The sequence below is a fragment of the Theropithecus gelada genome, chromosome 3 (assembly GCF_003255815.1).
Source record: "Theropithecus gelada isolate Dixy chromosome 3, Tgel_1.0, whole genome shotgun sequence".
NCBI classification, from domain to species: Eukaryota; Metazoa; Chordata; class Mammalia; order Primates; family Cercopithecidae; genus Theropithecus; species Theropithecus gelada.
Window position 1 is genome coordinate 156,822,428 of NC_037670.1, and position 16,084 is coordinate 156,838,511.

At 46.5% G+C, this 16,084-nt stretch overlaps 1 protein-coding gene across 3 annotated transcripts in view; it reads right to left on the reverse strand.

Annotated features, from left to right (window-relative positions):
• Window positions 1-16,084, reverse strand: part of PLXNA4 (plexin A4) — a 519,820-nt gene that overhangs the window by 259,711 nt on the left and 244,025 nt on the right. The window contains exon 4 of one of the 3 annotated variants that reach the window (XM_025379049.1): window positions 1,151-2,948. The exons of the other annotated variants lie outside the window; for them this stretch is intronic. Coding sequence (XP_025234834.1) covers window positions 2,841-2,948 — 108 coding nt within the window. The 3' untranslated portion in view covers window positions 1,151-2,840. Of the gene's footprint in view, window positions 1-1,150; window positions 2,949-16,084 lie in introns of those variants that run through there. 3 annotated transcript variants of the gene reach the window in all.

The following is a 16,084-nucleotide window of genomic DNA, read 5'->3' on the forward strand; positions in this document are numbered from 1 at the left end:
CAGCTGAGGGGTGCAGGGTAGACACAAGAATCATAGCCCCTGCTGCTGCTGGCTTCAGGCTCTCATGCAGCCTACTCAAATCTCAGTTTCTTCCTTGGTAAAATGAGGATGGCTGTTCAAGCTCACCGGAAGGGATTCAAATGAGAACCAAATATGAGGTCCCCGTGGCAGGGACCTCAAACCTCCACCAGCCTTTCACCCTGAGCATACACAGTCAATTTTAACGAAAGGATCAAGATTTTTAAATTGTCATGTGTGGCATTTTGCAAATGGAGATTGCTACATCATCAGCTTGTTAATAACAGAGTATTGGCACTGGCATGGTCTGCAATAATTGTTATCGCTATCAAAATGATCAGCAAGGATACACTGTCCTTTGTATTCAAAGACAATGCTACTAACACAGTGTAACAAGTGCTTATTTTCCATTGCCCAATTATATATTGTCTATGTATTGAGCTACCAATATATTTGAGAGAGTATTTGCAGTATGTGTGTGTGAGTGTATATATATGCGTGGGTGTGCACGTGTGTGTGTGTGTATATATATATACGTGTATATGCATACACAAATGTAGTTATGTATGATGTTCATGAACATTTTTGCATGTCTATGTCTTAGTGTCTTATCCTTAAATAGGAATACAAGTTCTTATCGGCAACAATTTTCCTTTGTACTTCTTCTGTATCATCTTTAGTTCAAAGCAGGGTGCATCCTCTGTAGGAAACCCCTTAATACATTCCTGTTGGCAGTCAGGTTTATCCCAGCAGTGGGGAAAGGCTTGTATTGATCCCTCCATCCATGCTCCCTCTCTCTGAAGCCCACTCATGGCATGTATTGTGAGATGGTCAAGCCACCAAGCAAACCATACAACCCACTTGAAAAAAGACTCCCTCACTGCTGAGTTAATTAGCTGGTTGGCTGCACACACCGGGGTTGGACATGGATATTTCAAAGCACCTTCACCCTCAGACTTAAATGCTACCTAAAGCATTCCCTGGGATTCTATTTTTCAAAATTTATTTTTTCCAATACAAAAGTAATAAATGCTCATTAAAGAAAATTAAGAAAAAATGTAAATAAATAGAAAACAATAAATAAACCATACCTCGTCCCATTTTCCAAGCACAACTACTGTTAGCATTTTGGTGGTTCTCTTTCCAGTTTTTATTTTACTCATCGTATCATGCTTTCTAATTGTCTCGTGCTTTTTCACTGAATGTTATCACACAAGAATCAATTACAAGATTGGCCTTTATAAACTAAGTTTTCAATGACTACATAAATATACCAAATCTACTTAACCATTCCCCTCTAAATGAGTATATATATCGATTCCAATTTTCGATAGGCTAAATAAATCCTGAAATGTGTATCTTGGTGATTATTACTCTTAAAACAAATTAGAATTGATTCTTAAAAAAATTGTCACTAGTTCAAAGGATTCGACTACTTTGAAGTCTTCCTAAATATTTACACATTGTTTTGCAGGGGTGTTGGACCAGTGAGAATTCCCAACAGCCATGTTTAAATGCACACAGAGCCAGTTTCACGTGGAACTCTTGGGACTCGTTTCTGAACAACTGTTTATAATGCTTTTCAACTCTTTCAAAGTCCCTGTTTTACCCATCCTTATGCAGGTGCACATGGCCTGTTACAAACCTCTGCCTCCAGAATACACACAGTCAGACACAGAGGGGATGCCTGCTCTCACTAAATCTCCAGCTTTGGGACTCACTTCCGGAGCAAGCACACAGATGAAGGTTCTCAAGAGCCCTCTTGATTCATTCCCTCCCACAGACCAGGAACCTGTGGCACACCCTAAAGAGAATTACACTGTTGTGCATCCTCCAGGAACTACACAAAGTTTAGTGTGGTAGTTCTCAGCAACAGAACAAATCTACAGCACTTTCACTTGTTTTCAGGTAACCAGATTAGTACCAGTCTCTAATTTTACATCTTGCCTTCCTACACTCTTGACTACACTTTATTTCCCAGTAAGCTAGTAGAAATGATGGGAGCACATGACACCAAGTGTTCCCACTCCCTTCACCACTCACCTCCTCCTCCCCACTGGCTTTATGGGAGAATTATGGAATCGTGCTGGATAGTGACCATGCAGGAGACACTGCTCATGCATGGTTGTAACCATAGTCTTAAGGAAAGGAGACTGAACAACACCAATTAACTTTTTTGGGGTGCTCTCCTGAACCAGATGCCAACAGAGCTTTTGCACATATGATCAGCTCAGCAGGCACTACTGGCTTCCTTTTCTCTTTCCTGCAGAGGCTGGGATGGTTCTGAGCACTGAGTTAATTACATGATGCTGCGGTAAGGTGGGCTCCATCCTCTCTGCCCTGTGTATGCACACACACCTTTAAACACACATGAGCATACACACACACACACACATACACACACACAGAGTGACCAGGTGACTTGGCTGCAGAAGTGGGCAAATGAGCATGAGGTTATCCTATCATATATCAGGAAAGAAATAGACTAGGTCCAAGAGATAACTATATTCCAATGGGAGAATCAGTTAGTTTCACTGACATTTACAAGTGAATACACCACAAGAGTCAAACATGCCTATACTCCCTTGTCCAAGAGTACCCATGGGATGCTTGGGGCAGGGAAAAGAGGCCAGCTACCTAGCCAAGCTAAGCAGAGACACATTCTCCAAAGTCTTTTTTCCCTAAGGACCTGGGGTGGCAGAACGTGAGCTATGATGTATGGCTGGGGTCACAGGGAGGTAGATGTGTCTCATCTGTTTCCATTTTTCAATATCCAAGGCTGAGAACACACTAAATAAGCCTACACAGCTCTGAAGTTTTTCTCAGTTTGATGAACAGCTAGAGAACAGGACTTCCAGAGTCACTGCTGCTCTGTGGGATCGGGGTCCCATCGGTAGCTCAAGGGTAGGGCAGAGGCTGGTACCAGGCATCTGGACAAGATGAAACCTTAGCAGACTTAGACCATGATGCACAAGATGTGCCCACAAGGCCCCTTATTCCCTTTCTCCTTTCCATTTACAGCAAATATGTATTACAGCACATATTTACTGAAATACAGTAAATATGTATTACAAAATGTATTAAGAGCCTCAATGGCTATGGCGCAGAACTAACGAGGCCACAGTTGGAGTCCAAATCCTGGGTCAACCAAACAACTTTACTTCTGTTCCCTGGCCATGGATGTTACACCCGGCCCCAGGCACCTGGCTTGGCAAGCTGTATGGTGGCACGTGCCTTAGACAGTAAAGGGAATGATCAGGACAGGATGCCTCACCTATATCCCTGAAAGAACAACCTTGAAGCCCCACCTTACCAAGTATCACTTTTTATCCAAAGGTGAGCATGCATGCGCACGCGCGCACACACACACACAGGCACGCGTGCACGCACACACACACACATTCTCAGTGACAAGCCCTCCTGTGGCCAACCTTGCCCCTCACTAATAATTTGCAAAAATTAAAAGATAAAGCAGCTTAGGGTCATTCAATAAATCATAAGCACAAATCAAAATCTATCCACTCAATTAAATCTGAACCTAGCTGAAATCACATTGTTTTTGAACACTGAAGTGGCTGATTTCCAAAGGATGGAAGAAGATCATTCAACACATGGTTATTCAATATTAGCCCCTTTTCTCTGTGGTTTTTAAACTTAATTAGTATTTAGTAAAGATGGCATGATGTTCCACAGAGCAGCAATCTTTGAGGGATTACCTCCAGCTCAGAAGGGCGGAATATAAAACCGATCAGTCCATTGACAGAGGGGCCCTGTGAGCTGCCCAGCATCGAAACAAGCTGGGAAGAAAAGGAGTGAGTTTGAAAGGAATCCTGCCAGCCCTGCATCCCCAGGGTCATCCCCACGAGTCCTGGCCCACAGTGGTCCAAGAACAACAAAGACAGCTTCTGCGGGGAGAACACCGGGCTGTGTTTGAGTCTCTGACCACTCCCCCAGCAGTCTGGATCCTGCCAAATGACTGCTGGTCAAACACGGGCGGGCTCCAGCTGGTCTCATTCCTGTTATGACTGCACTTGGGTTCATTAACACCCAGCCCTCCCCTGTGGGCACAGAAGGCAAGAAGCCTTCTCACTGGCTTGTTTTGCAGCCTGGCTTTTTCCTTCTCAGAAGTGGTGCCGGTGATACTACATTAGAGTAAAATCCTGCTTAGTGGGGAAGGGAGCAGGCTGCCCAGGCTTGGGGTGGACACCTCTGGGGCCACAGGCTCAGAAGCTCTCTGGCTGCCTCTCTTGTTGGTCGGCCTTTCCTAAGCATATCCCCTTGGTATGTTAAACCCTAATCAGAAATATCCAGGATTCTGCTGTGGAAAGAAAACATGGAGCCTGGAAAACCGGTGGGATGAGGATATTCTAGGGACCTGACTTGAGAGCCTCAGCAGGGATCATGTTCCCCAGGGTTGCCCCCAAAGACAGGACACTTGTGTGCACAAGCTGCAGAGCATCAGAGAATCTCAGGGACTGCAAAGCACATCACATGTCACATAGGCCAGGGCTTCTCAAACTGTTTTGAAGGGCCATTCTGTAAAATTTCCCATCTATTGTAGATAGATGCTTTTGTCAAATACTAGAAGAACAAATTACTATAAGAGTGAAACTTAAAGCTGCAAAATACAAATGCATTGACTAAGCACTGGGATATTGCATCAATATCAAATTGCTATATAGATTTCTAAATGCTCACTCTCAATGTCTGTACCTATCTCAGCACAGACCACTAACTTGTTCACAGAGTATATTCTGAATTGCACTGGTCTAGATCCTTGCCACTCAATGTGTGGTTCAAGGACCAAGATTATCATTACCTGCGAACTTGCAAGAAATGCAGAATCTCAGGTCCCACCTCAAACCTATTGAATAAGAATCTGCCTTTGCATAAAATTCCCATGCAATTTATGTGCATGTGAAAGTTTGAGATGTGCTAGAACAGACCAGGCTTCTGAGCTAATAGATTATATTTTCCTCTCATCCAACCTTCACAATGTCTTTGAGTAAAGGAGATACTCAATGTTGAAGTGCCTTAACTAAGTTGGAGAGAAGAGGGGGTGTAAAAATTGGCAGGGTCTGCAGGCTGAAATGTTTTATGGGAGTTGAGTAACTGGCAAGAATGAAGAAGAAAAGCTGAGAAAACTGGATAGCTCATCTGTCGCCAGGTAACTGTATGGTTCAGAAGCTACCAGAGAATGATGGCACTCACTTGCCAGATCCAAAGGGAGCTTAGGAGAGTGAGCACAAAGGGTGAGAGACATTTATGAATCCAATATTGGGAAATGGGCATTGCACCAGGATGAGGCAGAGAGCCTAAGGTCAGTGTGCTGGAGGGGACAACTTGATTCTGTAATGGAGATCGTGGCCCAAGCAGAGACAGCAGGATGTTTATTTAGATCTTGTCTGCTTAGCTGGTTGACTGGCTGCAAGTTTGATTATCATTCACCAGGGCTTTATGCCCTCAGCCGGAACCATGTTCCTAATCTGCTTGGCCATTAACGGCTCTCTGCACCCTGCTCTGTCTCCAGCATAGAGCCAGAGAGGCTGGAAGCTCCCCAGGGTCTCTTTCTGCACCTCCTTCCTGCGGCGTGTCTCTGCTTCTGTACGGGACTGCAGACCCGCTTCAATCAATTCCCACCGACCAGCAGCCCAGATCTTAATTAAAACATTCAACCTGCACACAAGTTAGGAGAGAAGTCACAGCCCCTTCAGTACAGCTGAAAGGAAATCACAAGGAATATGTACAGATTCATAAGAGACTTCTATCTCAGGGGGCAGGTGGGGGCCCTAGTTCCCTTTTCGGAGCACTCTCCTACACCTATCCTCCCTATTCCTGTCCCACCTGCACTGTGACCGTCACTTCAATCTGACTTCCATAGGAGTTCTCTCCCCTTCCACCCAAAATCACCAATACACAGAGCTGGGGAGACCCTGGAAACTGAGGACCCCCATGGTTAAGTGTCTCGTCCAGAGTCACCCAGCCAGATTGTGTCCCTGCCTGAGATTAATACAAGAAAATGAATATGTAAGTCAATCATTCATATTAGTCCCAGTCACCAGATATTCCACCACAGTGACAATTTTGTACTCGTTATTATATTGTAATAGTCTACCCTAACTAACAATTTTAGTTCAGAAAAAAAGGCTCCTTATTAATGTCTTTTCTGTGGTCCTGACCATGTACTTTTACCAATCCAACTAAGGGGTTCCAGCTGTTCAACATTTTGGAGAATAAGTACATATGAAGAGTTTCACCCAATTACTTCTCCCAGGGGTCCTAAGAGGCATTGGGGCCACAAGTTGGGATGACATTGGCTTCAAGGGTGGATAAGACAGAAACTGTCTCAAACTTTGGGCTGTAGAATTCAGGGTACGATCAGCTCAAGCCTGGGGCTCATGCCAGCCCTCCCTTCCAATTCTGCTAGATTCTAGGAAGCATTAGCCTTCATTATTCTATTCCTCAAAGCAGGGCTTCTTTCTGTCAAGTCCCATAACACATGAGAGGAACCTGAATCCCACAAGCCATGACTGGCAGCTCAGAGCAGACACGTGGCCTTCACAGAGCTCGGACTGGAAGAGACAACATTCTCAAAAGAAAAGGACCCCACTGATGACCAGTGATGATGAGCTTTTTTTCATATGTTTGTTGGCTGCATAAATGTCTTCTTTTGAGAAGTGTCTGTTCATATCTTTTGCCCACTTTTTGATGGGGTTGTTTGATATTTTTTTTTCTTGTAAATCTGTTTAAGTTCTTTGTAGATTCTGGATATTCGCCCTTTGTCAGATGGGTAGATTGCAAACATTTTCTCCCATTCTGTAGGTTCCTGTTCACTCTGATGGTAGTTTCTTTTGCTGTGCAGAAGCTCTTTAGTTAAATCAGATCCCATGTGTCTATTTTGGCTTTTGTTGTCATTGCTTTTGGTGTTTTAGTCATGAAGTCTTTGCCCATGCCAATGTCCTGAATGGTATTGCCTAGGTTTTCTTCTAGGGTTTTTATGGTTTTAGGTCTTAAAGTCTTTAATCCATCTTGAGTTAATTTTTATATAAGGTGTAAGGAAGCAATCCAGTTTCAGCTTTCTGCATATGGCTAGCCAGTTTTCCCAACACCATTTATTAAATAGGGAGTCCTTTTCCCATTGCTTATTTTTGTCAGGTTTGTCAAAGATCAGATAGTTGCAGATGTGTGGCATTATTTCTGAGGGCTCTGTTCTGTTCCATTGGTGTATATATCTGTTTTGGTACCAGTACCATACTGTTTTTGTTACTATAGCCTAGTAGTATAGTTTGAAGTCAGGTAGCATGATTCCTCCAGCTTTGTTCTTTCTGCTTACGATTGTCTTGGCTATGCAGGCTCTTTTTTGGTTCCATATGAAATTTAAAGTAGTCTTTTTCCAATTCTGGGAAGAAAGTCAATGGTAGCCTGATCAGGATAGCATTAAATCTATAAATTACTTTGGGCAGTAAGATACCATCTCACACCAGTTAGAATGGCGGTCATTAAAAAGTCAGGAAACAACAGATGCCGGAGGGGATGTGGAAAAATAGGAATGCTTTTACACTGTTGGTGGATGTGTAAATTAGTTCAACCATTCTGGAAGACAGTGTGGTGATTCTTCAAGGATCTAGAACTAGAAATATCATTTGACCCAGCAATCCCATTACTGGGTATATACCTAAAGGATTATAAATAATTCTACTATGAAGACACATGCAAATGTATGTTTGCTGCGGCACTGTTCACAACAGCAAAGACTTGGAACCAACCCAAATGCCCATCAATGACAGACTGAACAAAGAAAATGTGGCCCATATGCACCATGGAATACTATGCAGCCAAAAAAAAGGCTGAGTTTATGTCCTTTGGAGGGACGTGGATGCTGGAAACCATCATTCTCAGAAAACTAATACAGGAACAGAAAACCAAATACTACATGTTCTCACTCATAAGTGGGAGCTGAACAATGAAAACACATGGACATGGGGAGAGGAACATCACACACTGGGGCCTGTCTGGGGGTGGAGGGATAGGGGAGGGATAGCATTAGGAGAAATACCTAATGTAGATGACGGGTTGATGAGTGCAGCAAACCACCATGGCACATGTATACCTATGTAACAAACCTGCATGTTCTACATATGCACCCCCGAACTTGAAGTATAATAAATAAAAAATAATAACAACAAAAAAAAGAAAAGGCCCCCACTGGAAACACAGCCATCATTAACTTCTCTCTCTGGCAAAGCAAGCCCCAGGATGTGTCACAGCATGGACCCTGCTTCTCTGCCCCATGAGTCCCAGCCCCCTTCTGCCCACCAACCATCCTCCTCAGTGTTTCCTGAGACATGCCCAGCCACACCCTGCCTTTCAGCAGTTACTTGCACTCCTTGAAAGTCCCAAGGAGCTTGTACTTCCTCACATTGGTTGGGCACAAGCTGGGCTAAGGCTTTTCCTTTCTCCTTTTGTGCTTTTAATGTTGAAAAATGATGTCTGTAATAAGACAGGAAATTCTTTGCTGGTGACTCAAAAGCTGGTAAGCACAGAAGGCAGTGGATGGGAAGGAACACAGAGGGCAAACTCTAGTTATTTCTCCCTGTACCACAGCACCATAGTCTTAGGGAGTTTCCCTTTTACCCCATCCTTTTCCTTTTGAGCAAAGCAAAGGGATGATGGAATCTAGTTTCTGCTTAGCCTCAATGCCAGTTAGCATTAGTGGAAAGGAGATTCTGTGCCCAGCCAGGAGGATGGAAGAGTACCAGCGGCTGGCAGGAGCAGGTATGTGCACGTGTGTGCATGCGTGTGTGTGTGGCCATGCTGCAAGGTGGCATCAGGTAGGTAACATGGGAAATGCAATGCCCAGCATCAGGCTCAGGGCAGGAGAATTGGGGCTAGGGGAACCCGCTTCCTTTCCCTTACTTGATCTCCCCCATAGTGACTGGCAAAGCATGTTGAAGAAGAAGTAGAACCTCCCTGCATTTGTCTTCTGTTACTAGGGACAGCTTGTGCTGATAGGTTCCAATTTCTTCTCTGGTTCACCCATGTGAACTAATGGGCAACCTCAAGGGATAATGCAGGATCCCGGGGCTAGCAAAAGTAAAGCACCCTTATAACCCTTTAGCCTGAGAGAGCAAGGAATGGGGATGGTTATTGGAAGCTGAAAGGAGAATCGCGTAGGGCAGATCACTTTGAGAAGTGATCTTAGGTAGAGGATACGGCCAATCCCAGGCTACCCAGCAGTGGTGGACAGTGGGTGGGAGGGGAGTGCTAAAGGTGGGGAACTAGTGTGAATTAATCTCCAACCTCTATCCTTTCCACCCCACTAGTCTCCTGCTGGGGTCCTCACTGTCCAGGTCATCCAGTAGTCAGAGGCCAGGAAGGCCACTGAGGCAGACTCCACAGTCTTTGGAGGGCACAAGGCTCTGGAGCATCAATAAAAGATTCCTGGAATGGCCGGGCCTGGTGGCTCATGCTTGTAATCCCAGCACTTTGGGAGGCTGAGATGGGTGGATCACCTGAGGTCAGGAGTTCAAGACCAGCCTGGCCAACATGGTGAAACCCCATCTCTACTAAAAATATGAAACATTAGCCAGGCACGGTGGCAGGTGCCTGTAATCCCAGCTACTCGGGAGGCTAAGGCAGGAGAATCACTCGACCCTGGGAGGCAGAGGTTGCAGTGAGCCGAGATCACACCATTGCACTCCAGCCTGGACAACAAAAGTGAAACTCGGTCTCAAAAAAAGAAAGATTCCTGGAAGAAGCACACGTTAGTGTGCGTGGGAATTACTCATTGATATTTCTGTCCTCCTAGAACGTAATTTTCTGGAGGGCAGCATCCATGTGCCAAGGGCATCATGGGCACTTGAAAAATATTTATTACACTAATAAGTGTATGTATGAAGAAATGTAGGAATGGAAGGGTATCACGGAGGCAACAAAGTTAACTAGCCTTCATGTGGTCTGTAAATGTGCACCTGCTATCAGGAGGCCCTGGCCTGTCTTTCAGATGCTCTCTGAAAAGTGCAGACATTGTTTCTCCCAATCTGTCCTCACAATCTTTCCAGGGCTGCCACTCCCTGAGTTTCCCAGGTCTCCTGGGTTCACAGTCATGATACTCCAAGCTGGCAGGAGGCTCACCCCTGGCGGGTGATGCTCCAGGCAGGTAGCCAGGTGCCCCAGAGGCTCTGGCAGTTGCTGTCTGGCCTCAGTGCTCTTTTGCAGCGAGGTACAGTGCAGAGCTGAGCATCGCGCATTGCTGTGTGCCCTGCTTGGCAGTTACTGTGGCAACAGCCAGGCTTCAGCCTCGCCTAGGCTGTCCTGAGGAGAAGGGGCCGCTGTTGGAGGCTACAACAATCCTGTGAGCCACAGCCATCCTGGTCATTGTGCAGGTCCAGGCATCTCAAACCAGTGAGTGGACACAGACACTGGAGTCCTGTTGAACCCCAGGCTGGCCAGGAGACAAAAAAGGCGTGATCATTCACAAAACCCAGCAGCCCTAGAAGATGCCGCCTCCCTGTGTCCATCTGAGCACCCATGCCCCACAGCAGAGGATCTCCTCCAGTTGGCATGAAGGTGCTTCACAGCTTCCTCTGCATCCATGCCCTACCCCATCCCACCCTACTCCATGCCCCAGCCAAATAAAACTATTACAGTTCCCCATACCAGTTGTCAGTTTCCTTCTCCGAATTTTCTCATGTTGTTCTTCATCCTTTTCATTGGAAATGTTCACTTATCCTCCAAGGCCTAGCTCATGCTCACCTTCTCTGTCAGCACCACTGACCCCAACACCCCCACCATCACCACTGACCCCAGCCCCACCCACCCAAGAAGACTCTCCCACTCCCCATTCTGGGTTCCTGCAGTGGGTGATAAATCCCACTCCCCTGCCAGACTATGTCTCTCATCTGATTATCAGCCCAGCACCTAAGGCAGTGAATGGGATTTACCCCAAGAACCCATGATCCAGAGAGGGTGCATTGGCTTTAACCTGGGTGTCAAACTAAGGAGTCAAGAGCAAACAGCCCCACATATGAACCTGGATTTGGGCATGGCTGATTATCATGGCAGCACCCTCCCTCCCAACAAGCTCATCACTCAAGTCCTAATTTTGTTAGCTACACATTCATTCATTCATTCATTCATTCATTCATTCATTCATCTGAGAAATATTTAGTGAGCATAACACTACACAACACTGTGCTAAGCACTGAGAATACAGAGTGCAGCAAGACATAGTCCCCGTTCTCTAGAAACTCTGAGGCTAGGAGGAGAGGCAGAAGAGTAAGCAGACATGGCAAGGAAAGTGGAGAGGAGGGTGGGAATCCAAAGAGGCGGCCCCTGAGTCCATGTAAGAGAGAAACTGGATATTTAAAGGCTTGAAGTTCAGCCTGGATGAAACTGGCAGAGCGGGGCGGCACCAGGACACTGAGCCATCTTCAGAGCATGGCAGCAGAGCCCAGGCTTGACTCAGAAGTGGGGCTGTGTAACAATCCAGGCTCTTCTGCCAACTTACGACAAGACCTATTAAAGATTCCAGGCACAGTGGTGTTGAGACGCAGACCACTAATTTGCACCCCACCCTTTTTTTTTTTTTTTTTTTATGTTAACTGGCATCTCTGCCTGACCTTCCCCAATCCTCTGACAACCTGGGAGTCTGCCTGGCTAGCCGCCATCCAGATTTCTTTTTTTTTTTTCTCCAAGCCCTGGCCAAGACCCAGGACACATGGGAGTGGGGGAAGGGAACAGTTTGTGCTCATGCAAAGCTTGCCCCTGGGCCGGGATGGGGCCGAGTTTCCTCTGAAGCAGTGCCCAGCCAGTAGGGCTGCCTCTGTCCTACCCCCTCGAGACACCCAAGCCGATTTGGTGCAGATGGCACCAGCAGATGCCAGTCCCTAGGAGGGTCCCTCCTCCCTAGCTAATGAGGGGAGCAGGTGAAGGGACCAGAGAATGTGATCTGGAGTGAGAAGTGAAACAAACACTAGATTAAGAGGTAGGAACCTGGGTTCTAGTCCCAGCTCTGCCACAAATAGACTGTATGACTTTGGCAAGTCGCTTCACCTCTCTGACCCTGGGTGTCCCTGTTGTCTGGGTCTGTGATTCTAGCTGCCAGAAGTGCAAATACTGCTTTGAAAGAAAAGAAAACTGGGTTTTCACTTCTACTCTGCTTTTAACCTGCTGTGTGAAGTTGGGTAAACTCCTTCACCTCTCTGTGCTAAGATTAGCCATCTTTTAGAAGTCACATTGCATGCAACATGAAATTAAAACCAAGTTAGTGTGAGTCCAGGGCCATGAATGAACCCAGGAAGAAATCATGAGAATCTATGAAGAACTTTTCCCCACTTTTTCCCACTGCCCCTGCCCTGGGATTCCAGTCATGAGGAAGCTGCTGGTCCACCCACTGTGTGTGCAGTCCTGCTCTGAGCTCCTGCCGTTCTTCCCCCACTTAAAATATCCCTCTGCTTTGCCAGAATTCTCTGAGGCCATCTGTGGCTCTGATCCACCAGTCAGCTGAGCTCTGGGACCAGCCCTGGGGATTCTCAGCCTTCAGGGATCCTGGGCCTCATCACATGCGGATGTAGTTCTGCCTTTCCGGGACAGGTGTGGCTGCACACTGCAGCAAAAGTGAAGCTGCATCTCTCCGCAGTCTTACAGCAAACAGGTAGCCACCACAGCTGCTGATAAACAGCTAGGAGAGCTATTGACCAAATAACCCACTTTTCACTCCTGGAAATAATGGGGGAAACATTCAATTAAGCATTCAGGTGTAGGTTTGGACTTGAGTGGAAGTCACAGCCTGCCCTCCAGGCTCCTAGAAATCACCGGTTTGCGGCTGTTGCAGGATAACAGGACCATGGGTTTTATGGGGGCTAGTTGGCATGGCTGAGGACAAGGGGCTGGCTGGTGGCCATTCAGGCAGAAAGGAAGATGAGGAGTGGGGACAAGATGAATAAGTACTTTCTTTAGAGTCTGAGGCGCTGTAAGAGGAAGAAATCAATGGAAACCTTGGGAGGGACCCCAGAGAGAGTCCTGCTGAGAGGGGGTGTCAGCCCCATAAATTTGATGATACAGCACTGAGTGGGGGCACAAAGTCCTATTTGAAGTATCGCAGGGAGGCTGGCATGTACATCCCACCTGTGCATCTCATGTCTAGCCATGTGCCCCCTGACATGCTGCTGGGCAGAACCAGGGGGAAGCAGCAGTCAGTTAAGCCCTGGCACCCATGCAGGCTGCCTCTAATAGACAGACAGCCTGGAAGCTGGGATCCTCAATTAGCCTCTTGTAAAGAGGGGAGAATATTACTTGACTTTCTTTGCTTCCCAGAAAAAGCAAGAAGACCAGATGCAAGTGTAATCCATAACCACTCGCTCTGGAAGGAATGACCAGGGTCCCCATGGCTGGGAAACAAATGACGAAGCCAGTCAGCAGCCTGATTCCAAATGAGTGTTTCTCCCATTATACCTCTGCCTGTATATATGTTCAAGACACAGAAAGCTTTCACTGTTTGGGGGTGTTTTGTTTTCTCGCAAATTATGGGCAACTGGTATCCCAAGAGCTGCCATAGTTTGGTGAGCTATAAATTTCGGATCCTTTAAGCCTCACTGGAGATAGACAGTGATGTTGCCTGGGGGCTTCCTGGGACACACAGCTGAACCAAAGTAGGCTTAGGGTAAATGCACCCTAGAGATGGGGAGCCGGTGGTCAAAGTGATCACATCAAGAGAAAGCCCTCAGCCAGCCCCCTGGGATATCCCCACCATGGATGGGCAGAAAGGACTCCGGGGACTCAGTCCAGATACTGAAGAGTATATGTCATGCTTCGAAAACTGGGGAGTTCATAAAAGGAATGGGGAGACCCGCGGGTTCCCTAGGTATCTATGGAAGTTTCTGGAAGAGACAAATAGCCACACGTATGTAGCACTCATATATATTAACTCTAATTTTCGCAACAGCACTGTAAGATAAACACTTGACTTTCTTTGCCTCCCAGAAAAAGCAAGAAGCCCAGATGCAAGTGCAATCCATAACCACTCGCTCTAGAAGGAATGACCAGGGTCCCCATGGCCGGGAAACAAATGAAGCCAGTTAGCATCCTGATTCCAAATAAGGTGCTTTATTTACCACATCCTATTTTTATCCACACTTGATAGATAAGGAAGCTAAGTCACGGAGAGGTTAAGTAGCATGCCTAAGGTCAAACAACTGATTAGTGGCAGGGGCGGACTTTGGTTTTGGGTTTATTTATTTATTTATTTATTTTTGAGATGGAGTCACCCCGTCACCCAGGATGGAGTGCAGTGGCACAATCTCAGCTTGCTACAACCTCTGCCTCCTGGGTTCAAGCAATTCTCATGCCTCAGCCTCCCAAGTAGCTGGAATTACAGGTGTGTGCAACCATGGCCGGCTTATTTTTTGTATTTTTGGTAGAGGACTGGGTTTCACCATGAGATGGGGCTGGTTTCAAACTCTTGGCCTCAAGTGATACACTCGCCTCAGTCTTCCAGTGTGCTGGGATTACAGGTGTGAGCCACCGCACCTGGCCAGCAGGGCCAGACTTTGAACCTGAGGCGGCTTCTCCCAAAGCCTGTGCACTCTTAACCACGGTGCAACGCAGCCTCTCCAGAGTAAAGCAGGATGCTGGCTGGCTTCTTTAGGGAAAGACCCTGCCTTGGTGTGGGAACCAGAGCCTCCGGGGGCGACCCTGCCCCACACCTGCCTGGGGCCTAGGGAAATCCTGCCCCAAGATCCAGACACAGACACCTGCTACTCTGACAGCTGGCCCAGGGATGGGGGCTGGGGACATCATACCACCCGCATTCTCTGCAGGGATACCCAGCCATCCGTTTTAGGCTAAAAGTCTTCTCCACATCTCAGTCTTCCCCCAAATTTTACAAATACTAGAAGATAAAAGCACAGGAACCGGCATGAATGAAGTTGGTTTTTAAGAGACAGTGTTTAACATCAAGATCCTTCTGATGTGAGTAATTTGGATTCTGATGCAATTCTGGATTGTTTGTTGAATTATGCATCAGCAGCTTCTGTTGCCGTAAAAAGCACCACCATCACTCGAGCTGATCTGAAACCTGCAGCAATGAAGCCAGTTGGGTGCACAGTTTGGGTACTGAGATGTGTCTTTGATGACAGTGAACCAGCAGAAGGAGAGAAACAGACACAAGGGGAAGTGGAGAGCAGGTAGTAGGAAGAATTAGGGGAACGAGGTGGCATTAGGTGCTTTATTTACCACACACTCATGAGAGCCCCATGCCAGGAGAAAGAAAAGACCAAAAGAGGTGAGTAGACATCAGTTTCCCCCAAATCCGGGAAATTCCACAGGACACAGAAAGACAGCAACAGAGAGAACCAGGGATTCATCCTGGCAAACGATGAAGCAGCTCCTAGACTGTCAAAAGGCCACTGTCTCTACCACCTGAAATATGATGCTCTCCTTCAAGCTCTCAACCTATGCTGGGGGCCTTCCTACTGGGTCAACGGCAGTCACGGTCATCATTATTAATTATTTTCTCAGTGTTTTAATATCTGTTGTGGGCCGATATCCTTATTTAAAAGCAACAACTAAGGACAGTATGCCTATTTGATGAAGGGCACAGGGGAGAAAAGTGATATACCTAGTCACACGACTGCTTAGCGGCCAGAAGGAAATTGGAATTCCAGTCTTCTGACTGCCAGTCACCTTCTCTTTCATCACCCTGGGCACTGCCATTTCAATATGGAGGCTCCCAGGATCTCTGACAATCCATCAGACCCATTGTTTAGGTTGGGAATGCCAAGTCCCGTGCCTGGAGCAGCAGAAAGTAAAGGCACCAAGGCCCCAAGCTAAGCCACCTAGTCCAAAGCCATGCTCTGCCTCTAGTACGGTGTGTCCCTGAGCAAGTTATGGAACCCTTGGTGCCTCAGTTTCCTTATCTGCCAAAGAGGCCTGATAATAATTCTTGCTTCATTGCATGAGATGATCCATTTGAAACCTTTAGATCAATGCCAAGCAGATGTAAAACAGACAATAAATATAATCTGCCATTTTCATTATTGATATTCTCCTGTGAAACTGTTATGAC